A 27,796-nucleotide genomic window follows, 5' to 3' on the forward strand; every position below is an offset into this window, starting at 1 on the left:
TAAAATTACGTAAAAATTAAGCGGTATAATAAAGTTATTTCAATTATAAGTTTGATATTTTAAATCTAGTTCAAGAGGTTTTATGTTTTAAATAATTTTATTTACAATATTAATTCATCATATTAGTTTTGATAACCATAATATTATATTATTCTATTTCTAAATTAATTATACACCATAATATTTTATACATAATCTAATATTTTTCTGTACTTTCATTTTGTTCATAATTATTATCATAAATCTTGTTACTCTAAAAATAAATAGAAAAAAGTTAACTTTTTAATCGATTCTTTATATTTTTTAGTCAAATCTATATACATATAAAAAAGGAAAAGCTAGGTATTTTGCATCCATATTATTTCCGTCTTATTCTAAATATATAAAAGGAAAAGGTGACGTGACTGACTGACTGATCTGTCAACGCACAGCTCAAACCAGTGGACGAATCGGGCTGAAATTTGGCATGCAGATAGCTAATACGTAGACATCTGCTAAAAGAGGATTATTGAAAATTCAACCCCTAAGGGGGATAAAATGGAGATTTGGAATTTATGAAGTCCGCGCGGAATTAATCGCTAGTCATGCCCGTAGCTCACCTCCGCTGCGAAACCATAACAGCGGAACCGCATTAATTTCGCTGTGTTTTGTCCGTATGTAGGAGAAGCGGAACTGCCACGGAACTGCCTGTTCTAACGCATAGATTTAACTATATTCTATCTCTTTCCCCGCGCGGTTTCGTCGATAATACTCCGACGCCAGCCACACTACCGCGCTCCGGCCGCCATTTTGTTGCGGTGCCGCGTTGTTTTCGCACGTGTTTGTGGAAATCGACAAAAATTAAAAGCGAAACTACATTTATTTCATAAAATGGACGTCGATTTCACAGAAAAATTAATTCAAGAGGTCAGAAATAGACCTATTCTTTATTTATTAAATCATCCGGATTATAAAAATAATATGAAAAAACTGCAGGCATGGAGAGAAATCCAGAGGGAATTAAATGAGGAAGGTATGTAGTCTTTTTATAATAATAATAGACTGTATTTGTAATGTATTTGTTTATTTTGCTTATAAGATAATATTATGTATTATATGTATAATTATTTATTTGTACTTATTATAGATAATATTATGATAACGTTAAGTTCTCTGCGTTTGTGTAAAATATTGAACGAATTTACCTCTGACCTCAAACGCTGCCGACGATGCTCTCTGTCGGTTGCCAGGTCTATTTTGTGGTAGAAAGGCACCTAGCTGTTCTATTTCAAAGCTGGAACTGGTATGTACGGCTGACTCTTTCGTCTGTATAAAGTTGTGCAAACAACAAGCTGCTTTTACAATTTTTATTGTGTTTGTCAAATCTGTTTCGAAAGGTCTTAGGAAAATCCTAAACTTCTGTGCCATTATTCCAAAAGCACATTCCACAACTACACGTGCTCGACTGAGCGCCTGATTAAATCTCTTTTTATCTCTATCTTGCATAGCCGCTTCTCTTACAAAAGGTCTCATCAAAAACGTTTCCAGCTTAAAGGCACCATCCCCTATTAAAACATAAGGCAAAGGATCTGTGCCTTGTTGTAATGGTTGGGCATTTGGTACATTAAGTTGACCAGTTCGCAATAGTTGTAAAAAAGGTGTTTTTTCAAATATAGTACTATCAGAATCTTTTCCAAACGATCCAATGTCAACATATATGAATTTGTAATTAGCGTCTACAACAGCCAATAACACAATAGAAAATTTACTTTTGTAACAGTAAAACATTGAGCCGCTATCTGGAGGGCATTTAATGGTAATATGCTTTCCATCCACGCTACCCAGGCAATGAGGAAATCCCCATTTCCCAAAAAAGTCTTCTGCGATATTGAGCCACATTTCTTGTGTAGGTTGTGGAATGGCTAATGGTTGTAAAACATTCCATATTTCCTGACATACTTCGGTCACTATTTTTGAAACTGTTGAATTTCCTATACGATATGAAAACGATAATGTCTTATAGCAATCTCCAGTAGTTAGGAATCTGCAATGAAAATAATATTAATTTTGAAATAATATTAATTTTGTCTTATTTTGTTATTTTTCAGTCGTAACTTTGAAAGCGAAGTGGAAGAATTTAAAAGACTCCTACAAAAAATACAAATTATCTAAAAAGAGTACAAGTGGCCAAGCTGCAAAAAAGCTTCAAAATTGGACTTGGGCAGATCAAATGAATTTCATTGATCCAGCAATTACATTGAATGAGACTCAAGGTAGTATGGCATCTCTGAATGTTGAAAAAGTTAATTCTACTGACTCTCAATCTACGGGAGACGTAACTACACAAGACGTTGCACAAGATACCCGCCCGCAAGAAACTCAAAACGCCCAACAAATTTATAGAAGGCATAGGAGAAGTAATCCGGATCCGGATCCAACAGATAGAATGATCCAGTACTTACAAAATAGAAGAGATCGCAACAGAAGTGAAGATAAAGTTGATGTAAAATGTGGAGTAGATTTATTATTTTTGGGATACGCTGATACTTTCAAAAAACTATCAAAGCGAACACAAATAAAAGCAAAATTTGATATCGCCCGAATTTTGATGGAGGCTGAATTAAGTGATCTGGAGGCTGTAACTTCTAACAGCAACTCTACTGCAACGGGTAGTTTCAACTACTCTGTTCTAAGTGATACCACGCATTCTCCGGCTACTCCAGGAAATTACTCCATGATCAGTGACGCAACAGTTACTGACAATGCTAATTATTATATTCTTCCACAAGAGGGCAATACGGCTATACCTACTGATTTAACAACCTCAAATCAAAATGATCATGAACAAATCAACATGTTTCACTTATCGTAGAGTTAGTAACATGCCGAATATTTTTTTTGTATTAATATAAATAATATAAATAAATAATTTACTTACCTCAAAGTTAAGGCTAATCTTTCTCTGCTAGAAATAGCTTCCCTAAACCTTGTATTTTGTTTAGTAATATGTGGCTTCAAAAGATTATGTAGATCTTCAAAACTCCCTGGGCTCATTCTAAAATATGTATAAAAACGATCTTCATGTGACTCTAGTTCTTTACATAATAGGTTTTCTCCTAATTTCTTCCTTTTTTCATTAATCTCGTGCACCCAAATTCTACGAGATTTACGCCTTTTCAAAGTTAAAGTCCACAATAATATTTCCTCCTCCTCTGACTCTGATAACGACGACATTTCGCTCCGATGGCTGACTGATGACTAGCAGGTTCCGACGCCCGTTCCGCAACTACACAACTACACTTTATCGCAGCGGAATTCCTACAGCGGTTTCGCAACTGAAGTTTCGCAGCGGAGGTGTGAGAGGAGCATCAATTTATAATTAGTGATAAATGATTATCTCGTGCGTATAATTACACAAACCATAATATTATTTATGTAAAAACAATAACATTCATAAATTATGAGGATTATTTGAATGAATATTTCAGTCTAGACGAAAATGAATGCTGTTCACACATGAAAACCCCACCGCTGGAATGTGGCAATTGATGTAAGTAATTGGAAAAAGTCATAATACATAGTACATTCAACTTTCACATGTTATTGTATATTCTTGTTAGTCTCAAACTCAACCAAAAGGTACATTGTAGCAATAATGCAACATTAACAGTGGCAGTGATTTTTTAAAAGCTGAAACAGAGGTGTCAAACCTCTTTAAAAATTGATTATTTTGTATGATAGTAAAGATATCGATTAAGTTTCGTTCGGAATCGAATCGATATTACAACAAGCGACTTCTTACAAGCTCAAGACATCACAAAGGAGGCGCATAATTTTAAGATTTTAAAGTCCAAAGTAATAGGTGCATACCAAAAAATATAAAATGATTCTTTTCTATGGTAAGTAGGTAATTTTACTTGTAAAACGTCTTTTTTTATAAATGTTGGTACAAAGGTGGTTGAAATTATAACGATTAAAAATAAAATACAATTCTATTCCTAGACATTGGAATATACCATTTTTCCTTGATTTTCAAATATTACTTTCATATTTATGTTGTTCATTTTGGCACAAATTAGCATTTGATTTGTGTTTGTACTATTATTTCCAAGACCTAGATTTCTAGAGGTCTAGATTTGCCATTATTTGAACGATTGGTCCTAATGTAGCAACGTGAGTTCCAACCATCTCAACTCAGGTTATTGTTTTCATATAGTGGAGATATGAAGTCGATTGTAATGATTATGAATGTGTTGCATAATTAATCCCAAATTACAAAGCTACAATTTTTTGGAATTAAACTTTCAAGTATAGAAAACAGCTTCAATACCAAATTTCGAATGGTATTAGATGCATGTGCACAAACAAATACAGAACTGTCTTTAAACGAAATTTTTATCATTGATTTGTGGCGGTTACCACAATAGAAACTAGATGGCGCTGTTCAATCGATGACGTAGTCCCGAACAAATGTACCGCCGATAGCAATCGCACTAACGGAGTTTTCTGCAATCTGGACTATATATAGAAGTTTCAAGACATAACCGTCGGCCCAGCTGGCGCTACCGAGCACAACCAACCGCTCGGTGGGAGATCTCCCCTTTGGTACGGTCGAGCCTGCACACCGCTCCCGTACATTGGTGACCCCGACGTGATCAAGAACGGTCGCACACCTCAACAACCGACGAAATCAAGAATGGTCGCACACTACAACAGCCGACGTTGACACAAGAGTGATCGCACACTAGAACAGCCGACGGCATCGAAGATCAACCGCACACCGCCGCACTCCGCACTGCGCACTCAACGTGATCAAGGGTGATCGCATACACCGCAACACCTTTAGATCACACACCGCAAGCCGACGTCTCCTCCAAACTCCAAGTCTACAAGCAGCAACAGCAAGCACATCGAGGCCTGTAAGACGGATGTAGCACAGCCTCGGGGCACAATGGCTCTGCACTCCATCACCAGCTACAAGCGTCCTGGTCTACCGCTTCTCTGGTTGGTTAGCAGCCATTGCCCTTCCTTCACACGCCTTCACGCTACAACGCCACCTCTCTTCACTGCTTCACACTACGCGTTCGTCTCGGAGGGGAGTGATGTGGCGGTTACCACAATAGAAACTAGATGGCGCTGTTCAATCGATGACGTAGTCCCGAACAAATGTACCGCCGATAGCAATCGCACTAACGGAGTTTTCTGCAATCTGGACTATATATAGAAGTTTCAAGACATAACCGTCGGCCCAGCTGGCGCTACCGAGCACAACCAACCGCTCGGTGGGAGATCTCCCCTTTGGTACGGTCGAGCCTGCACACCGCTCCCGTACAGATTAAATTGCACTTTAAACACTAGATTTAAATCCATTTTGTATGGAAATGTCCACTTTTTTGTTTTCGATTTATGTCAGATGTTGTTAGGAATGTCGTGGCCCAGTCTCGCTCGAGTCTGGTTAGCTGCGATTGACGGAAGAGAGCACGTTGGCTTTGGCGCGCGTGGTGGCGGCGGCGGCGGCGTCGCGCATGTCCTTGAGTGCGTGGGCGACGGGCGCCACGTGCGGCACCGGGCGCGGGTACATGCTGTGTAGCACGTGGTTGAAGCCGTTCACCTGAAGGAAGCAAATAATTTAATCAAGAACAAAAAAGTCACTTAAACAATGTAACCCAAGTTATATCCTGAGCCGACTCTCCCATAGCACGTGAGAGATGTCAAAATTGCAGGAATTCTTTTGACGCGGCATCACACTTCACTTATTCGATGACACCTCATAATATTACATGGCCGCGAATTGTCACCTTAGCCTAAATGTGGAATTAGGACATAATTTCAATAAAATAATTATATATAATAATTGGGTATTTGCTTACTTTTGAATTTGATAAATATTATTACTTTATTATAAACTAGGATAAAAATAATGACGTACACTGAAAAAAATATAAAATCCAACAAAGATTTACAAAGTTACAGGCATTTTAATTTTGGAGTGGGAGGGTCTGCTATCCATTTCTCGCAAAACGAAAATTTGTATGAAACCGCACGAAACTACTATGGCATTAGTAGGTGTGACGTCAAACTGCTGTATCGCTATTCGCTATCTCTGTCTAATCAGAAATATTTAAATGCTTATAACTTTTATGTTATTTGATCGATTTAATTAGTTTACGTCATTATTTTTATTGTAGTTTATAATAAAGTAATAAAAAAATTGGAGTCAAATACTCAATTATAGGACTCACCATCTGATTGCAGTTCTTCCTGAACCTGTCCAGTCCGAAGGCCCGGATGGCCCGCGAGAAGCCGAACACTTGCGAATCGATCCACGCTGATCGCTTCGCTATAGTCTGACCAGGACCGGATGGCCTGTACTCTACACGCTCTACCACACTCTGTGAACAATATAATATTTTTTCAACTTGCTCGCAAAGTGGTTTTTATTACACGACTGTCAGAACTGTAAAGCAGACTATTAATGATTCCTCTAGTGCAAAGTCAATAAGATTTTTACATCCGTTACATTGATTTTAATAACCTAGACAGTTTCATTGATAGTTAATACAAGTTATTTCAATTGCATTCTACAAGACGGGATTTCGCATAATAACGAAACACTCACCATAACTTTGGTATAGCCCAGATTCCTCGTGTATGTAATGAGCACCTTCTTCTCGGGATCAACCATGCTCTCTTCAATAATCTTTACTGATTTCGCACTGAAAAATCTGGAAAAGAGAATTTTTTTCAAAATAAAAACATGACTATTTACTCTTACCTCTTTGGCCCACCAAACAAAACAGCTCATTTGAGGCAACCATCTTTTGTGGTCAGTTCATCTTTTGAACTAATAGCCATACACCCTCGAGTTTACTAAGACGCCGCTTCAAGTCCGCTGCAAATTTGACCAGTAAACAGGATCGTGTATGGCCAGCTAGACGCCAATTTCTAATTTGACCAATTCGAGGACTGAACTAGGAAAATCGTCAAAAAATACATCAATAGCAAAGTAAACAGATATTGTTTACCTTATTCAGACAGTATTGTTTTATCAGACATGTTGTTTACACGTTCAATTATATTTTTTAGTTCTATTAATTTCAAAACAATTGATATAATGATAAGAAAGGGAAAGTTTATTTTCTCTCTAAGCATTCTTTAGATTAATTTTATCTTTCCCACATTTTTACTTTATCAATAATAAACGTATTATTGTCAACATAATATTCTTGACGGTGCGGTGTAAAGATTGCATTTCAGAAACCGGCATACCTAGGTAACTATTTTATCAAAAACCGGCCAAGTGCGAGTCAGGCTCGCGCACCGAGGGTTCCGTACTACAGTTGTATTTTTTCGACATTTTGCACGATAATTCAAAAACTATGATGCATGAAAATAAATAAAAATCGGTTTTAGAATGCACAGGTAAAGCCCTTTCATTTGATACTCCCACTTGATAAGTTATCTTACTTCGAAAATTGAAAATACTAATTATTAATTCATAACCACAATTTAATTTTTTTTGTGTGATTCAAACTCACGTCTTTCAGATTTTTTCCCTTTATGTCTGCTATGAGACTTACCTACCTGCCAAATTTCATGATTCTAGGTCAACGGAAAGTACCCTGTAGGTTTCTTGACAGACAGACAGACATACAGAATACAAAGTGATCCTATAAATAAGGGTTCCGTTTTTCCTTTTGAGGTATGGAACCCTAAAAATCAAAGTGTTCCCATGAGATTTTTAAATCGATAAAGTTGCAAGCCTCATCAGCTAGTTTCTTATACATAAGAAGAAATGAAAGTTTAAATGTGTATAATATAATAATACCATACAATTCAATACAACCATAGAATACATAAAAGTTCTAAATTGTAACTTGTTGACTTAAACTGTTAACCTTGAGGGTGGCCTCACTAACAGTGTCTTAGAAAATTATCTACCTACACTCAATGCCATATGAGGCATTATTATGGCAGGTTGAATTATCAAATATCAAAAAAAAATCCATAGTTTTTTTTCGGGCTTCGTCTAGTACTTTCATATTTTCACTGTTATAATAGTCACCTTGACTAATCACATAATTATTAAAGTTTATGCACAATAAATCATAGTCATGGGGTAAAATGCATGTCATGTTATTGAATCATAATACATATAAATCTTACCAGAGGAAACCCCAGTATATACAGAGATTAGAGATTTTTCCTCATTTACTCATTAAATATATCCAGGTCAAATAGTAAATAGCTATACAAGGGTTAGATTATGTCTGTAACATCCCCGTAACCTGAGGTTAGCACTGATGAAGAAGAATACCAAAATATGTGATAGGTAGGCCACTCAAAATGGGTAACACCCACCGAATTCATTCATTGTCATTTATATGGGATTATATAACAAAGAGATCCCTATACTAACTTCTCTCCCTGGATAGAGTATAATTTATGGGTGTAAATGTGTGAATAGATACCTCTCACCCCACTTAGGCACCCTGTTAGTTCTTGTAGTTTATGGGTGTAAATGTGTGAATACATACCTCTCTCCCCACTTAGGCACCCTGTTAGTCTTGGTCAACAGTCTCTTTGTGTACAGACACCCATCCTTTACTTGGCGGCTGCAAGTGTCTTCCGATAACACATGTGTGCTGAAAAAAAAACAACTTCTTAAAGAAAATCGCGGGCATCAGCTTATAATGTGTAAAACGCTATGCATTCCTGTATGATGCTGTGTAAAAACTATGGTTCAAATAAAAAAGACATGATATAATATTGCTTTATACTATATTTTATAATTTTTATGATAATTTGTAAAACACTATTATTACATCATTAAAAGTATAGAAAGTGACAAACAAACAAAATAATGAGGGGAGGCTATGCAGCTTGTATTTAAGACTAAAGACACCACACCACATAAGTTAACATAGACATTAAATTCTTGCTTTAGATTTTAATTAATATTAACTTTAACTAGATTTTGACTCCCTTTGACTCAGCAGTCAGCATGCTTTGAAAAAAAAAAGTTTTAAATAGGTAGCACAATTCTTGTTCTTTGTCCCATACCTTAGTGGATTGGGATACCTTTTCCAGTATCCCCGAGCTACTTGATCCCAACTGAAGTTGAAAGTTGTTGCATCTTCAAAATATCTGGCCATTTTGTTTTTTTTTTATAATTTTTTTTTAACACTTTAAATAAGATTGATTCTGAACAAAACTTAACACTGCGCCATACTGTGTTACCACTCAAACCTGTTATAATAAAAAAGTTTTTATTTAATTTTAAAAATACGCATATGAATAAGTACTTATTATAATTTAATTATTCACCGTGTGTTTGAATGTTATGTAAAACTTAAACTAGGTCAATTGATTACCTTTTAGCGATAAGTAAATAACTTAAGGGCTTCCTTACAATTATTATTTTGTGTACAAACACAAAGGAACTGTAGAATGTGAATGCAGTCATGTAGTTTAACCAATCGAGTTTGAATACTTAATTAAGGTCGACCGCATTATAATAAAAACAAACTCATGTTGTCAAGTTGTATAACACCTTAAACAGTTTACTTAAGCCCTAAAAACTCGCGAACTCACTCCTAAGCTCTAAGATTTGATTAAATAACCATTTTATATCAAGGAAATGTAAATAATCACTTAATTACCTCTGCCGGAGCTATAAAAGATGCCGTATTTTAGCAGGCGAGGCTTTGCGAAGACTGCAGTTCGCGACCGCCACTACTCCCCAAAATACTTATTGTGAACGTAAAATGATTGATTTCTCCAAAAACCACATGTTATTATTCATAATTCCAGGTGTTTTTGATAAAAACTGATAAATATTTTCACAGATAACTTCAGAACACGGAAATTTGATCTTTGAGTTTGACTAGTGAAGTAAAATACGTGCTCAACATTAATTAATTACTCGATACCAAAAGATATTTTGAAATCGATTTACTGAAAGGTAACAACTTGTTATTATGTATCATAGTTTGATCTTCATCATAACATCATCTAAATCTTTAGTAACCATTACCTAGTTATGTATTACTGTTCATAAATACTATGATCAAAGCAATTTAGTTAAATAAGTACATAATTATTTTATTAATATTAACTGTTTTTATATTCATAATATTATTATAAAGAAATTCGAGTGAAATTTGAAATAAATATGTAACTAACTAAGTACCTACCTTAATATAATAAAAGAAGTTATTTAAGTTAGTGCTTAGCTCAATTTCTTTTGATAATAACTTCTTATTAGTTATGTGGCCTATTAGGTAGAATTAGCCTAATAGGTATGTAGGTAACTAGGTTACTTACTCGATTCTAAAAGCTTCAATTATTATTATCATCCATGCTAAATACTAATAATCGATTAAAGTTTGAGTATGTAGATACGACAAACGAAAAATGAACATAGATCGAATGCTCATAAACTCCTTAGACTTAAAAGATTAGTTATTATGTTAGGCTATATCTAAAATCGATTGAAATTACTTAAATGATTAGCTGGTACATCCTTATTCAATCCTGCTGACATCCCACAGATTGTCAATAATATTGACGTCGATGTCAACCTTGTCTATGGTTATTAAGCTTAAACCACACAAGTAGTCCGGTTCCATTCCGGCCAGGTTCCGGGTTCGCCCGTTACAATTTTTGTTTCAAACGATGTCAAACTGAATAAAAAATACTATAACGCGGAACGCGGAACACCTCACGTGCCATTTTAAGTTTTTGTGTCAAATTGCATGTCAAAAGTACGATTTTAGTCTTTATTTTTAACCGACTGCCAAAAAGGAGGTGGTTCTCAACTCGGCCCGATGTAGTTACATCGATTTTTCCGAGGTTACTGGACCGGACTGATTTTAAAGGTGAACCACGAACCTACATATTTTGTGAGGTGAACCCGTAGATAGAATAATAGGTAGATGTAAGTACTGTGTAACCGCGTATGAGATAGCGATAGCACGACGTAACGATGAATAACACGACAATTATTTCCATTGTTTAGTAGTCAATATTTCTATTAACCGATCAACAATATTTGTATTAAACGTTTTTAATGTGAAAACAAGTACCTAAATAACTCATGAGAAATACAATTACGCCACGAATTCTCAAAGTTTATTTTGCAACTTCTTGTATGGAAGTTGCATGTATTCTTGAAAAAAACCAGTTACACGATAAGGGACAAAAAAAAGGTTAGCTGCGTCTCTATTTATCACATTTGTAACCTTTTCTGTGCTCTCTTTTTAGTGCGAATGAGAAAGCAAACGTTCCTGCATCTACCTTTATTACTCTATTTACGGGTGAACCTCGTGGGCATAGATTATCTACTATATACTAGAGACTCGTGGGTGTGAACCGTACTTTTGACATGACAGTTGACCCATAGACTTAAAAGGGCGCGCGAAACGCCCGTTCGATACCCTCATTCCGCACTTCCGCACATTGTCCACTGTCTGTGTGTTTTGAGTCCACTAATCACAACAAAGCGTTCTCCCGTCTCTCCGCTAACGTTTTACGATTTTGTTTTCATGCAAGACCTTGTACCTATATGCGTACTTTTGAGGTTGGATTCTCTGTGGCCAATCCACACTTGGCCAGCATGGTAAACTATGGCCAAACACTGCTCATTCTGAAAGGAGACCCGGTCTCAGTAGTGAACCAGCGACAGGTCGATGATGATAACTAAACAGTCGTGATCATTAAGCCGTGTTAACTAGTAGTTCGCCAGTTCGGAATCTTGCGGTATCCCATAATACACGTTAGTTTTATATTGTTAACAGCGCCATCTATTAACATTATTGTAAAAATCCTAATACCCATTAAAAATGAAATAGTTTCGTTTCTTTGCAATATTATTTATCTAAGTAATTTTAGTATTTGTTGTCTATATACAGGATATAATTAAAATTATATACCTATACAAGTTTCAGTTTCTGATATGTAGCCGTTTTTGATACATAGCGTCGTATTCAGAAAGCCCCTCATTTCGTATAGGAGCAGACTGAAATAAAGCTCTTTATTTTAGTTCTTTATTACTTTATTAGTTCAGTAATTCAGAAGTTATAAGGCTGTAACAGACGGACGGACGGACGGACGGACGGACAAGTGCAATTTCACTCAAGTAGACTCAGAGACCTCGTTTCGCTCGGTTCATAAACTAGCTTATTCCCTGAACTTCGTCCGCGTGGACTACACCTTCAAATCCTAATTTTACCCCCTTAGGGATTGATTTTACAAAAATTCAATTACATAATCTGCATGCTAAATTTCAGCTCGATCCGTCTATGTACAACTGTACGAAACTCCAAACTACAACTAAATCGGTTACGCAAGTTCTTAGGGTCCCTACCCGAAGGGACCCTATTACTAAGCCTTTGCTGTCTGTCCGTCTGTCTGTCAGCGAGCTGTATCTCATGAACCGTAATGGGTACTAGGTAGAGAGTTGAAATTTTCCCAGAATGTGGATTTCTATTGCCGGTATAACAACTAAAAATAAAATTTTCAAAATAGCCGCCATGAAAATTAAAAAAAGTTATTTCTTGTACCGATGGTACGGAACCCTTCAAGTGCGAGTCCGACTCGCACTTGGCTGATTTTTATATGTATAGGTATGAGCTTACGCGTCCCCACGAAGGATTTACGCGATTCCCTATTGCACTTTGCTACGGGTGATTCTTTCACAAAAATCAACGTTTTTTCACGATGACTCGCCTCCACATTACTATTTTAAGAAAATTTATGATAATTTTTTCTTGCTGTAACCTCCATTGCTGACTTAGTATGACTTAATATAATTTTATTGTCAGGAGGTCTATGGCTAGCGAGCAATGGATTGTGAAATAAGTAAGGGGTGGTTGGCAAAGATGTAACTGGTGAAGGGTAACGCTGAACGTTACAAACTGCGAGCCTTTTGTCTGGATTAAGGTGCGTTTTTATTAGCGCGTTAAAAAAATAAAAGCGCTATACTTTCGGAACTTAATTTATTAAGGTACTGAATTGATGTCACATAGTTGCAAGCTTATTAATGTAATCGAAGGTTAAGCAACATTAAATTAAGTTAGTAGTTAGATGGGTGATTGATCCTAGAAAACAATTTTAGTGGTTTTTAAGGTTCCGGTACCTCAAAAGGAAAAATGAACCCTCATAGGATCACTTCGTAGTCTGTCTGCCTGCCCGTCTGTCCTGTCTGTCAAAAAAACCTATAGAGTACTTCCCGTTGACCTAGACCTACCTTGACCTAGACACTAGACCTAGTCGCGTGTGTGGCGAGTGGGTTGCGCGTGTGTTGCGCGTGTGTGGCGCGAGTGTTGTGCGTGTTCCGTAGCATGAACGCAAGCGCCTATGCGAGGGCTTCTAAAGTTCTATCCCATTGCGCTTTGGCTCAGCTCAGTCAAACTTTATTTTTATAAACTTTTAAACGTATCTACTTTAGAATCGTCATGTGATTGACTAACTATGTGATACCAACGTAATTTTTTTGTACCTGTAGTGGGACCACGCACTGAATGCACTCATAACAATCTGATAAAAGTCCATTCAATGACTGATTGCAGATAGCTTTGAAATATCAAACAAAAAAAAAAAGTGGGACCACGAGTACATGGCGTTATCCCGCAGTCCCACCTGTGGGACCACAAATACAATGGTGGTCCGTGGTATACCGTAGTCTCACCATTGGGACCGCAAGTATACATTGTGGTATATCGTAGAACCACCAGTAGGACAAAGCGCGGTGAGACCACGAACCGTTATGAAATGGTCGTATATCGTAGACCCATTAGGGAGACTACTACAGGTACATGGTGGTATACTTTAGACCCACCATGGGACAAAATGGTGGGACTACGGACCCGTCACCGAATCTACGGTTGGTAAGACTGTCGTCCAATGGCCGTTTTACGTGACAGCAACTGTAGATCGCATTTAAAGAACCTCGCACTAAGCGCAGGGCGGTTTGCGCGCGCAGATCGCCGCCATTGCTGCCTGCAGTCGTACTCTGCGCGCCAACCTCGCGCCATGCGTCCAAAAACCTGATCTAATTACATAACCCAACCCCCCAGTTCAGTAATTACAATAACCGTGTGTACTGTGACTTTGTGTTTATCCGTGTATTACAAATTGTGTTGTTGCCGCCGCAAATGGACTTATAAAAGGTAGACCTATCTTATACACTACAGCAATACAAACCTGTATAACTTATGTAGGTACTATGTAGCATAGAGTACGCTACTCTTAACACGCTACTGGGTACACGTACTAGCGCTCCATTCTGTAATTTCAGAACGTTTTTTTCTAGTACTGTTCCATTTTCAAATCGTTTCTTTTTTGAACCTTTTATCTGTGGATAAACCATAAACTTTTCTATTCGTTTTATCGTTTGAGGCAAAGGTATATAAGCCGGTATTCGGTCTGTTATTGGCGGAGGTTGTATTTTGTAAATGTTTCGTTCGTATCGATTATGTACGTACAGGCTACTTCAGCGCGGTTTCCGCAGCTTTATAAACGGGAAGTGTATATTAATATAGTTATCAGGGTAGACATTTTACGAGGTTGTAAAAGATATTACTCATATAAGTGTAGTATGGACTAGCTAGACTTGCATTAGGGGATGTTATGGGCACAGGGCAATAAAAATTGTATGGTTTCCTCACGCGTTTGTGTCGTAAACCTCCGTGAAAAATAGCTGATTATAAAAAATAAATAGCCACTTACATTGATGGCTTTTGTAAAATGAAACTGGTTGAAAGTACCTACCTACGTGTGGGTAGATATACAAATAAAAAGGCAGACAAAGCCAGAACTCTACTATCTATGGGTGATGGGTCGAACACATTTTCATTCGAAGTAAGGTATCATATACAATGTGGTTTCTTTTTATGTGCTCGTAGAACTTGTAGAAGGTTTTAGAACGTACCTATTACGATAGTAGCTAAACCTCGCAAGTTCAGGCACAACTCTTAATTATATTATTGTATCTAATATGCCCGAATTAATTCCCCCAAGACGCCCCGTGCGCTACCTATCGTAAACACATTGATCTACGCCAGCCGCCTCGAGAATTGATGCGGACCAAAGTTGTTCATTAACAGCTAATACTTAATATTAGGCACATTAGCTGTGGTAGCCTAGTGGTTAGGACGTCTACCTTCCAATCGGAGGTCGGGGGTTCGATCCCGGGCACGCACCTCTAACTTTTCGGGTTATGTGCGTTTTTAAGTTATCAAAATATCACTTGCTTTAACGGTGAAGGAAAATGAGTCGGTGCCATTTTGTTTGTTTAATAGCCCTGTCCACACGAAGTAATATATAAGTCAACTAGCTGCCCTGGCGAACTTCGTTCCGCCTAACAGTCGATTCAAATTTTTTAAATTTTTCTCTCCGTAGGAACCATCCCTATACTTCAAGGAATATTATATTATAAAAAAAGAATTAGCGAAATCGGTTCGGCCGTTCTCGAGATTTGCGATGAGCAACACATTTAGTGATTCATTTTTATATTATAGAATGATATAAAGTCACGAACATTATTGACAGTTTGGAATGCATTTCTACGGCAATCTCAGTGGTAATATTTGCCCCAGTTAGCTGTATACGTCTCACGATATTATTGGCTGTCAAGACGAGCAGAATACACACGAAGTTTTCTATTTATCCTAGATCTCTAGAATCTTTATACAAGTTTTATAAAATCACGAACTATTGACAATTTGGAATGCATTTATTTGCCCCGGAAATCTCATTGGGTTACCTGTCCCACTTACCTCTATACGCTCAGCGATATTATTTGATGTCAAGTCATACTGAATATTTTTATTGAGTTAGCTACCTACTTTTTCGATTTCAATAGATACTATCTTGAATTCTTGAACTTAAAATACCTGCTGCTTGACATATGAGAATGAGAAGAGTTTCAGCTCTAAATCCACCTCGCTGGGCAAATGCGGATTGGCAGACTTTTCAAATTATATTATTTGATGTCAAAACATTCAGAATATCTTTATTAAGTTACCTACTTTTTCTATTTAACTGTGAATTTTTTTTTTTTTTTTTAATTTTTCAAATTCAAATTCAAATTCAAATTTCTTTATTGCGAATCTGGGTAAACAGTGGAGATGTTACAAAACAAAAAGGTACAGCCAAATTCTGCCTATTAGCATGCAATATGATATTCCTAACAAACGTGTACATAGTTTTGATAAAATTTGCCAAATTTAATACTTAGTCACAAAAGAAAAAAAAAAAAAAACAAGATAGTACTTAATACAAAATATGTCAAAAGGTAACCAAATACACACTAAAGGAAAAAATGTCATCTTAGATATTCGTCAACACTATAAAAAATGTTTTTAATCAATTTTTAATTACAAATAAACTATTAATAAACTTAAATCTAAAAAAAACAACATTTAATTAAAACTAAAATAAATCTAAAACCTCATCGAGACCACCGCAGCGAGGCATTGTACCCAAGATGCTGGCAGCATTACCCCTTTGGATGGCCAAACTAATTCTTTGGCCAAGGTACCCGAGAGCTGGCAGCTACCTTGGCCAAACAATTAGTTTGGCCATCCAAAGGGGTTTTCTATTTTAAGTTATATTTTTTATATGTGTATTTACTTTATTTAATTAGTATACCCCTTTCGCTATCTTTAATTTTTATTATATCGCCTCTACCCTAAGGTTGCCTGGAAGAGATCGCTTTTTGGCGATTAGGCCGTCTTTTGTAGTTGCAAACATCTTTGTTATATTTCTATTGTTTTGGTTTTGGTGTACAATCCATACTAATATTATAAATGCGAAAGTGTGTCTGTCTGTCTGTCTGTCTGCTAGCTTTTCACGGCCCAACAGTTTCAAATTCAAAATTCAAATTCAAATTCAAATTTCTTTATTGCGAATATGGGTAAACAGTGCAGATATTACAAAACAAAAAGGTACAGCCAAATTCTGCCTATTAGCATGCAATATGTTATGACTTATATAAATTTAGTCAAATTAAATACTTAGTCACAAAAAAATACAAATTTAAATGATAATGTTACAAATGTCAAAAATTAAAATAAAACTAAAATTTATCTACAAGGTAATCATTAATCGAGTAATATGTCTTTTCTAACAATAGTTTTTTCAATTTTATCTTAAATAAAGGAAGTTCTCGCGTCTCAATTATATATTTGGGCAAGTGATTATACAAGAGTGGCCCAGTGGCAAAAAAACTTTTGGAGAAATGAGCGGTTCTACTAGGAGGGTGCCGCAGTTTAAGCACATGCCTTTTACTATTGAAGTTTTCATATAAATTCAAGTTTTGTTTAATAAAAATGATAGTCTCATAAATATATATACATGGCATGGTCAAAATATTATATTTCTTAAAATAGGGTTTACAACTGTCCGTCATTTTTAATCTAAATATTGACCTTAAACATTTCTTTTGCGCTTTGAATGCAGCCTCTTTTTCTGTAGAATTACCCCAGAATATAATGCAATATCTCAACAGTGAGGCGACATATCCATGGTAAACCGTTAATAGTGTCGAAACATCAACCGTTTTACCCAACATATAAAGCGCATAGGAGAATTGGCTCAACTTAGTGCAAATATGAGTTATATGCTCTTTCCAATTTAGATTACAATTAATATTCAGTCCTAAAAATTTCGTTACATTTACTTCGTTGATAGGTTTGCCCATATAATTTATATCCAAAGCACGCGACATTTTCTCTCTTAGTCTAAAAGTCATGATGTTGGTGGTTTAACCGATTTTGATGAAATAGGAAGGACATAGGCTACTTATTATTCCGGAAAATCAAAGAGTTCCCACGGGGATTTTCAAAAACCTAAATCCACGCGGACGAAGTCGCGGCGGAAGTAAAAAATAAATAAATAAAATAATAACTAGGTAGGTACAATGCATAAGAATCTGAGAGATATCTTCGAATACGAACGATGCAATATAATGTCACGAAAACTGTATACATAATTTGAAATGCAATCTCCGAGTTATAGGATGCGATACTGTTTTGTCCCAGTTGCTCACAACATGTACACAACTCGCTCACAACGTGTTCACAACTTTGTAGCTATCTCACGATTTTGCTGCAGTTTTTGTGACCTGACTCGGCTTTGTTAGATTGGAATTCCACCTTCATGGGGATGTAAGGGGATGAAAGTTTGAAAATGCGTCATTTTTCAAGCGATATGCATGAAAATTTGGGATCAGTTACTAGATGATGCCCCCGACTTTTTCCGCGTGGATTTAGGTTTTTAAGAATCCTGCGGGAACTCTTTGATTTTCCGGGATAAAAAGTAGCCTATGTCCTTCCCCGGGATGCAAGCTATCTCTGTACCAAATTTCACCAAAATCGCTTGAACGGATGCGCCGTGAAAGGCAAGCAGACAGGCAGAGAGACACACTTTCCCATTTATAATATTAAGTATAGATTTAGAATAGGTTATCATCAATATCTCAACCCATTGCTGTCCCACTACTGAGCATGGGTATCCTCACAAAATTAAAAGAATTTAGGTGTTGTATAGACTTAGGCGTTACTTTGCGGAAGTCCATGATATACAATGAACCAAAAGCTCAATTTGCTATAATCCGCCGCAAAGAATTTAGGTGTACCTACCACACTGACCAAGTGCGGTTTGGCAAACTTCACGCCCCTTTGAGAACATTATGGGAAATTTTCAGACATGCAGGTTTCTTCTCGATATATTCTTTCGTCGTTAAAGCGAGTGATATTTATTAAAATATACATAGCTCCGAAAAATAAGAGCAAAGATGGCAACGCTTCTTGACCTATAGGTATTAGGAAGTATATTTAAAAATACTTATTTACTTGGGATGCAACTTGTGTAGACACTTTAGCTGCATCCCACATTCAGGCGACCTCCTCTATGGCGGGTGCAGCGGCCATCAGCGCCGAACAGGCCAAAAGGCGCAAATATGAAAACCTCGATGGGAGCTTCGTATTCGTGCCTTTTGGTGTGGAGACCTTGGGGCCGTGGGGCCCGGGGGCTCGAGCTCTTTTTGAAGAAATTGCGAAAAGAGTTATCGAGTCAACCGGGGACCCGAGAGCTGGCAGCTACCTTGGCCAAAGAATTAGTTTGGCCATCCAAAGGGGTAATGCTGCCAGCATCTTGGGTACAATGCCTCGCTGCGGTGGTCTCGATGAGGTTTTAGATTTAATTTAATTTATTTTAGTTTTAATTTAATTTAATATTGTTTTCTTTTTTTTTAGATTTAAGTTTATTAATAGTTTATTTGTTTCCATCTTCAAGTAATTATTAAATTATATTATATTGTATCGATAAAAAAAATAAATATATAATATCTCTTATTTAAAGAGCTTGGTCGCTTATGCAACTACGTCGCTCTGTAAAGGTACTAGTATTATTATTTAAAAAATGCCATAAAATAGGTAAGCGAAGTCGGGCAAGTCAGCTAGTCGTTTCATATTCTCGAAGATACTTACATTAGATTGGCTTTAACATTCCATCTAATAGTAAAGCAGGCATTCTTTGAAAGATTCTTTGAAGGGGAAATTTTCAATATAACGTTTCGGGCTGTATCGAAGTATTTACAATTTGAAATGCAATATCCAGACTATGCGGTGTGGTTATCTGGACCAGTTGCTACAAACTTTGTATAATACTAGCTGATGCTCGCGACTTCGTACGCGTGGATTCATATTTTTAAAAATACCGTGGAAACTCTTTGATTCCCGGGATAAAAAGGAGCCTATGTCACTCTCCAGGTGTTTATTTATACCCATGAAAAAAATCCTGTCGATCCGTTGCTCTGTTGCGACGTGATTGAAGGACAAACCATCAAACCAATAAACCAATAAACTAACAAACCAACAAACAAATACACTTTCACATTTATAATATACTTAGTGTAATCAAGCTGTGTTAACCTGGTGGTTAGGTCGATCGCCTTCTAATCGGAGGTCGGGGGTTCGATCCCGGGCACGAACCTGTAACTTTTCGGAGTAATGTGCGTTTTAAGTAATTAAATATCACTTGCTTTAATAGTGAAGGAAAACATCGTGATGAAACCTGCATGCCTGAGATTTCGCCATAATGTTCTCAAAGGTGTGCAAAGTCTACCAACCCGCACATAGCCAGCGTGGTAGACTGTGGCCAAAACCCTTCTCTGTTCCCATGGGAATTTTAAAAAACCTAATTCCACGCGGATGAAGTCACGGGCATCAGTTAGTGTTTAAAATAATTAAAAAAAAAATCTTCCGATTAGCTAGTTTCGAAATAAAAGAGTCTACGAATTCATGGAATGCATTCGGAATTGCATTCCCGGCGCTCGGAACGCAGAATCCTAGCTATTTTGGATTGCGCTGGGGAAATCGCGCGGTTCCTATTGTATTTACTATTTAAAGCAGTTGAAAAATTCCCGACTTTTAGTCTTGCTGTGGAATGTTTAACTGGGGCTAAGGCAGTGGTCCGACCGCCGGCGAGAAAACGATTAACTTGAACTCTTTGATTTTCCAGGATAAAAAGTAGCCTATGTGTGTTAATCCATCTATCCAAATCCGTTCAGCCGTTTTTACGTGATTGAGTAACAATCATCCACAATTTCACATTTATTTGAATTTTTGAATTTTTAACATATAGGTAGATGAAAAACAATATTTATACAACCACACCATCCGCATAATGTAACGTTGCCCGCCGTTCCGTCGGCGTCGCGGGAAAAGAGAAAGAAAATTTTAACCTACTAACGTTTCCATAGAATTCAGGATCGTTTGACGACTAACCTACGGCTAGATATCAAAAAGGTCTTAACCTTTTTTCTAGACCATTGATTTTAGTCTTACACATACATAATCGTACCTATATCAACAAAGTCTAGAGCCCTTTGTACGAGCGTGGGAAACTGCTAGACCTAACACACGTTTCATGGCCGTCGATAGTTCTTCGACCTTTCTTTTATATAGCAACTAGCTTATGTTCGCGACTTCGTCCGCGTGGACTACACAAATTACAACCCCCTATTTCACTGTATTAGGGTTTGAATTTTCAAAAATTCTTTCTTAGCGGATGCCTACGTCATAATAGCTATCTGCATGCCAAATTTCAGCCCGATCCGTCCAGTAGTTTGACCTGTGCGTTGATAGCTCAGTCATGTAAAGGTAGGTGTTAATCAAACCACCATTAGGAGACAACTGACTTTATTGGATAGTTCACTGGCCGAGCCTACCTACATAATATTATATTTTTATACTAACTACCTACTACATCTCCCTCCTTATAGAACAAGTATGAAATACATTTGATATCCTAGACATAATATACATTCATAATATTATTAAAGCTGTTAGTTCATTTCAATTGCATTGTAAATTATAAAATTATTATTGATATACCTTATTATCTCCCTTCCAATTTTAGAATACCTATCTATACCTATATAATTGTTTAGGCATGCTTATTATAATGAATACATTATATTATTATAACACTTATTGAGATATTTTTATAATACCTATAAGTGACATTAATTTTATCTAAATTTAGCTTAACAATTAATAAGTAGTAATATAATATCATGAAATAAAATAGAAGCATTGAACAGGTTTCGTAAATAACTAATAATCGAATTCCTCATCAAATCGAGCCGGCGGACGCACAATTCGACCGCTACTTGTTACTTTAGGTGCGTGCGATAGTTGCGGTGGCCGTGCCGTTTGCGGCCCTTTTTCTGTTTCTGTATTGGTACTGCCCGTTGACCCTGAATTTAAATGGTCCCAATCGATACCAGAAGACATGTTTGTATGATTAGCAACATTGCCTTGGCTTGGTACTTTCATTATATGTTGTCGATTACGCCTGTAAACAGCACCATTTTCAGTTTGTACCCAATAAGATCGGTTTCCTTGAGCCGGACGTAAAACACGAGACTTGACCCATTCATTATTTTGTCTCATTCTGACTGGCTCATTTTCAGATAATGGAATTAAATTTTTGGTTCCTCTGTCGTAATACGATTTATACTGGGCTATCCTTTGTGAGCGTTTATCGAGCATTGCTTGCGGGCTCACTGCTTTAGGTTTTAGCTGAGAAGTGCTAGAAGGTAAACGAGTGTTTAATCGACGACTCATTAATAACTGTGCCGGTGACCACTTTTCTCCAGAAAGTGGTGTATTTCGAAAATTAAGTAGTGCGAGTTTCCAGTCTTCTCCACTTTCATATGACTTGCGCATGAGATCTTTTATAGTTCGTACGTTCCGTTCAGCGAGACCGTTAGACCGGGGATATAACGGTGAACTCGTAACATGTGTGAAACCCCAAGTATTGGTAAAAGATTTGAATTGTTCCGAGGAAAATTGGCCGGCGTTATCGGTTTTCAAAATTGACGGAATTCCAAATCTACTAAATATATCTTTCAAAACATTAATAACACTCGAACTCATCATATTAGGTAGCGCCAGAACTTCGACAAATTTAGAATAGTAATCTACTACAACTAAATAGTATTTATCTCTCAATTCAAATATGTCTGCCGCTAGTACTTCCCACGGTAGATCCGGCACGGGATGCGGCTGCAGCGGCTCGCGGGGGTTGGCCGCGCGGTGGCGCTGGCACGTGTCGCAGGCCTGTACCGTGTGCTGGATGTCCGTGCTCATCCCGGGCCACCACATGACGTCACGCGCACGACGCTGACATTTCTCTACCCCCATGTGGCCCTCGTGAATACGCTTGAGCATGTCTTTTCGAAGCGAAGTCGGGATCACAACCCGATTATTCCTGAAAAGAATTCCCTTTACCCGATGAAGCTCACTACGAACCATCCAGTACTGTCGCACCGCAATATCCGTATCCCTCTTATTATCCGGCCAACCATTTTTGTAGTATAATCCGACCGCCGTTAAAGTCCCATCTTTTCCAGTTTCTTCTCTTATCTTGTTTAACATCTCTGGTGTGGCTTCTACATTGTCATACAAAGTATTTAAATGTATCATAACCTCTTTGCAAACATCTTCATCGGTTCCCTGTTCTGTCGCCGCCCGGGATAATGTGTCAGCTATAAATAACATTTTACCAGGTTTATACTGAATTTTGATACAATACTGTTGCAATTTCAATAGCATTCTTTGTAAGCGAGCCGGTGCCTCATTTAATGATTTTTTAAATATGGCCTCGAGTGGCTTATGGTCACTTTCAACAGTAACGTTATCATGGCCATAAATGTACTGGTGGAAGCGCGTGCATCCAAAGACGATTGCAAGTAATTCCTTCTCGATCTGCGCCCAGCGCTGCTCCGTGGCGGTGAGCGTGCGTGCCGCGTACGCCACCGGCCGGCCGCCTTGCAGCAGGCACGCGCCCAGCCCGCGCGCGCTCGCGTCCACCGACACGGTGACGGCTTCCTCGGGGTTATAGTATTTTAGCACTGGCGCACTACTAATTTTTGCCTTTAATAAATTAAATGCCCGGTCGTGGTAGTCCGACCACTCAAAATTATTATTCTGACCTAGCAACTCGCGCAAAGGTGCGGATAATTCCGAGTACCTTGGTATAAATCTGGACAAATAATTGGTGACCCCTAAAAACCGCTCCAAACCTTTTTTGTCAGCCGGTTTTTGCATATTTTCTATAGCACTTATCCTGTTTTTATCGGGTGAAATGCCTTTTGAGCTGAAAATATGACCCAAAAAAGTAACCTGGCTAGCACTAAACACACATTTATTTTTATTGAATTTAATACCGCTATTTACTGCTCTTTTCATAACTTCTTTTAACCTGATATCGTGCTCTTCTTTGGTCCGCCCCCATATTAGAATGTCATCTATGAATACTTCGACACCTTCCATTTTAAATATCTTATCCATTTCGTTATGGAATATCTCTGGAGCACAGTTAATTCCAAATGGCATTCGTAAAAATCTATATCTTCCATATGGCGTTGAAAAAGTACATAATTTAGAACTACTTTCGTCTAGTCTTATCATCCAAAACCCGTTTTTCGCATCGCATTTTGAAAAGTATTTCGCTCCGGACAGATTACTCGCCATTTCGTCTAGAGTGGGTAACTGAAAATGGCTACGTTTAATGGCTTGGTTTAAATTTCGCGGATCTAAACAGAGGCGAAGTTTTTTATCCGGTTTTTCTACAATAACAATATTAGAGACCCAATCCGTGGGCTCATCTTCCTTTTTTATAATATTTAATTTGACCATATTCTCCAATTCCTCTTTTAAACGAGGCCGCATTTTCATTGGTATTTTCCGCGAGGCACTTACAACGGGCAATACTGTTTTGTCGACAACTATTTTACACACCGTAGGTAAACAACCTATTCCTTCAAATATTGACTCATACTTTTTGAGGTCAAGAGACACTTGATTCAATCGTGCAATTAATTTTAGAGTTATACATGCCTTCAAACCTAATAAATTATTACAGTTATTATTTAAAACATAAATTTTTTCATTGCAAACTTGTTCTTTAAATTTTAATAATCCATTAAAATATCCAATTACAGGCAACTTATTTTTGCTAATTTCACGTAAAACAGTATTGCACTTAATTAGTTTTATTTTATCGAATCCGGCTTTTTCATAGGAACTCAAAGACATCACGGATGCTTCCGCGCCACTGTCTAATTTAAATTGTACACAAACCCCGTCCACTTCTATAGTCTCGCACCATGAATCGCACATTTTATTCGAAGCTTCGATAGAAATATTTGACATAAGTAGCTCACCGTTCTCGCTGCACTCATCTTCCCATCGCTCCTCTTCAAAGTCGGGCTCCTCGACGACCTCCCGCGTAAACTTCACGGTACAAAATCGTGCTCTGTGACCTACCATATTACACCTAAAACACTTTCCTGAAAACCCGGGGCACCGTATATTCTTACTATGGCGCAAGTTACACTTCTCACAAACACTATCATTGAAGAAACGATATGAAGATGTTGCCGCGCTCCGCTGCCGGCCTCGCCAACCTGCACTCCCGCCGCCCGCGGGATCTGGCCGGCCGGCGCCAGCAGCGGGAGGCCTGCGGGGCCGCGGCGCGCCGCGCTGCAGCCGCTCGAGCGCGGCGGGGACCGCGGGACCGCGCGACGCGCACGCCGCCGCCTGCTTGCTTGCTCGCTCCGCCGCTCGACACCATGTACTGGCCTCTTCTAATGTGATCGACGATCTTGCTAGTAATTTTTCTTTCATTTGCGTATCTTTTAACCCACGTATTAATTGCGTTAAAATAAGACTGCTTTTCAAAGATCCAAATTCACAATTTTTACTTAGTTTTTTCAATAATCCCAAGTATTTGTCGAAATTATGTTCGTTCTGGTAAGTTTCGAAAAAAGTATGTCTTTCATAGTTGACGTTTTTCTTTGGATCGCAGTACTCACTATACTTTTTACATAACGTTTCGTAATCTTTTTCTTGCTCCGAGACATCGAGTTCTTCAAGAATTTCTCGGCCATATTGGCCCAAACAATGCATAAATAGCCCATATTTTTCTTTAATACTTGCTGTCTCCTTGCCCGTGGCGATCAAGAAATAATCAAATGCATGTTTCCACTCTCTCCAATTAGTGGCGAGGTTGCCCTCTTGCCGCAATGGTGCGGGTTGTTGTATCGCCGCACAAATGGCTTCCCCACGACTATCGTTAGCCATTATTTATTATTTTTAACTTCTTCCGAGTGTATCACATCACTTTTACTAGCACACACCCCACACCTGACACCATGTAAAGGTAGGTGTTAATCAAACCACCATTAGGAGACAACTGACTTTATTGGATAGTTCACTGGCCGAGCCTACCTACATAATATTATATTTTTATACTAACTACCTACTACAAGTCAGTCAGTCAGTCAGTCACCTTTTCCTTTTATATATTTAGACTAACATGTCTACATGTTATTCTAATGGACATTTTACTGATACTAATATTTTTCAAGTCAAAACTGGGCACTCCTAAATATTTTATTGTACATTTCTCTCTACTAAATACATCATCATCATCATGATCAACCCATCGCCGGCTCACTACAGAGCACAGGTCTTGGTTTTGGCCATAGCTGTGCGGATTGGTAGACTTCACACACCTTTGAAAACATTTTGGAGAACTCTCAGGCATGCAGGTTTCCTCACGATGTTTTCCTTCACCGTTAAAGCGTGCCCGGGATCGAAGTAAACCTCCAATGAGAAGGTCAACTTGAAGCAAATGTCACTTGTCAGCTGCTTGTCAGAGACCTTGACAAATGACATTTGCCATGCACATGCACGAATCGCGCACATGCGCACAAAGAGAAGTAAAGAAACACGACTGTAGCCTACATTTGACAGATGAAGTCTCGAGGTTTTGTTACAAGTTACAGGTGTCGTGAACTGATGTAGTACACCTACTACAGAGACAGAGGTCGTTGAACCCAGCTATTTTATTCAAAGGCTGCAAATTGAATTGGGCTATATTTCGGGCCCTTATACTTGAGGTATCGATTTTCTCAGCAACGCAACAATGCCGTGAAAGGGCATACAATATTCGGCATCCGCCGGAACTTGCGTTCCAGAGTTATTTCAGGCTATTGATTCTTCAATTACTTAGGCAGGCATTTACTCTTCTCGTACATATAGTATACGCTACAGAACGAGATGGCAATCGGGGTGGCATGGCAAAAGAAAATGTTCTCAAAGGTGTGTGAAGGCCTTCTCACGCTGAGAGGAGACCCGTGCTCTGTAGTGGGCCGGCGATGGGTTGATCATGATGATGATGATGATATGCGCAAAAAAGCGCCTATTTGAAACAGCTCTTGCCCCAGAAGAAAATTAAAAACACGAAAAATTATCTCGCTCCAGTATTTCTAACGAAGAAACACGCCAACGCAAGAAGTAAGGTGCATAACTTGAAGGTTTTATTGTAACATCTAAAAGAAAAACAAAACACTTTAAAACTTAAGGAATACAATTATTCAAATGAAAGTCGAAAGTTTCACCTTTTATACCTTTGCTCGAGACTCGGGTCTGGAGTGTCGGCTAACTTAGTGATTTTTAACTTAAGATAACAAAGATAAATAAAGGCTACAAAGGATGGCCTCTAAAGCCGAGGAAATTTCATTTTAATAAACTACTCGGTCTACCTAATAGACCTAGGTTCACGATAGATAGTTCAGTGCCTTCAAGGAAAAATTAACGGTATTTTGTTTATTATTATATGCCCACGATTTCGTCCGCGTAATTTTAGTTTTTTAAAAATCCCATGGGAGCTCTTTGATTTTCCGGGATAAATTAGCCTATGTCCTTTGTGTCCATCCAGTACTTTGAGTTGTGCGTTGATAGATCAGTCAGTCACCTTTTCCTTTTATATATTACTAGCTTATGCTCGCGACTTCATCCGCGTGGGCTACATAAATTTCAAAGCCCTATTTCACCCCCTTAGGGGTTGAATTTTCAAAAAGCCTTTCTTATTGAATGTCTATATCATAATAGGGACATATGGTGCATGCCAACCAGCCCGATCCATCCAGAAGTTTGAGCTGTGCGTTGATAGGTCAGTCAGTCAGTCAGTCAGTCATTCAGTCAGTCAGTCAGTCAGTCACCTTTTCCTTTTATATATATAGACTAGCTGATCCCCGCGGCTTCGCCCGCGTAGATTTAGGTTTTTAAAGATCCCGTATAGCCTATGTCACTTAGGAATAATGTAGCTTTCTACTGGTGAAAGAATTTTTAAAATCGGTTCAGTAGTTCCAAAGATTACCCCCTACAAACAAACTTAACGACATTACCTCTTTATATAATAGTATAGATAGAATAGATTTAGATTAAAGATTAAT

The 27,796-nt window shown here is 37.8% G+C and overlaps 3 protein-coding genes and 1 long non-coding RNA gene across 8 annotated transcripts in view; 1 reads left to right on the plus strand and 3 right to left on the minus strand.

Annotated features, from left to right (window-relative positions):
* The window catches only part of LOC138403567 (uncharacterized), a 161,167-nt gene that overhangs the window by 75,818 nt on the left and 57,553 nt on the right, over positions 1-27,796 (minus strand). The gene's annotated exons all lie outside the window — the stretch shown is intronic.
* On the minus strand, positions 1,144-3,361 carry LOC117990875 (uncharacterized). Its single transcript, XM_034978371.2, has 2 exons — positions 2,918-3,361; positions 1,144-2,023 (listed from the first exon to the last, which is right to left on the minus strand). The coding sequence occupies exons 1-2, from the start codon at positions 3,211-3,213 to the stop codon at positions 1,144-1,146; spliced, it is 1,176 nt and encodes a 391-aa protein (XP_034834262.2). The 5' UTR covers positions 3,214-3,361.
* On the minus strand, positions 3,354-9,853 carry prel (preli-like). 2 transcript variants are annotated; one of them, XM_034977973.2, is made up of 7 exons: positions 9,642-9,853; positions 9,043-9,228; positions 8,517-8,624; positions 6,599-6,704; positions 6,222-6,371; positions 5,313-5,590; positions 3,354-4,382 (listed from the first exon to the last, which is right to left on the minus strand). In XM_034977973.2, exons 2-6 carry the CDS (start codon positions 9,132-9,134, stop codon positions 5,435-5,437), a joined length of 612 nt encoding a protein of 203 aa, XP_034833864.1. In that variant the 5' UTR covers positions 9,135-9,228; positions 9,642-9,853; the 3' UTR covers positions 3,354-4,382; positions 5,313-5,434. The 2 variants fall into 2 exon arrangements, with proteins under 2 accessions (XP_034833864.1, XP_034833865.1); XM_034977974.2 differs by lacking the exon at positions 9,642-9,853 and adding an exon at positions 9,354-9,474.
* Nrx-1 (Neurexin 1) overlaps positions 14,000-27,796 on the plus strand; it is a 181,380-nt gene continuing 167,583 nt past the window's right edge. For all 4 annotated transcript variants that reach the window (XM_034977960.2, XM_034977961.2, XM_034977962.2 and 1 more), the window contains exon 1: positions 14,000-14,150. The gene's annotated coding sequence lies outside the window, so the exon portion shown is untranslated. The remainder of the gene's footprint in view (positions 14,151-27,796) is intronic.

Source organism: Maniola hyperantus, chromosome 18 (genome assembly GCF_902806685.2).
Source record: "Maniola hyperantus chromosome 18, iAphHyp1.2, whole genome shotgun sequence".
NCBI lineage: Eukaryota > Metazoa > Arthropoda > Insecta > Lepidoptera > Nymphalidae > Maniola > Maniola hyperantus.

What these genes read in the sequence shown, in the direction of transcription:
- LOC117990875 (XM_034978371.2), bottom strand. Translation starts at nt 3,213, where the DNA reads ATGTCGTCGTTATCAGAGTCAGAGGAGGAGGAAATATTATTGTGGACT. An exon ending in AGATTAGCCTTAACTTTGAG is followed by an intron (nt 2,024 to 2,917) that starts GTAAGTAAATTA and finishes TTTTCATTGCAG; the next exon opens with ATTCCTAACTACTGGAGATT.
- prel (XM_034977973.2), bottom strand. Translation starts at nt 9,134, where the DNA reads ATGGCCAGATATTTTGAAGATGCAACAACTTTCAACTTCAGTTGGGAT. An exon ending in AGGTATCCCAATCCACTAAG is followed by an intron (nt 8,625 to 9,042) that starts GTATGGGACAAA and finishes TTTTTTTTTCAG; the next exon opens with CACACATGTGTTATCGGAAG. An exon ending in TGGGCTATACCAAAGTTATG is followed by an intron (nt 6,372 to 6,598) that starts GTGAGTGTTTCG and finishes TATTGTTCACAG; the next exon opens with AGTGTGGTAGAGCGTGTAGA.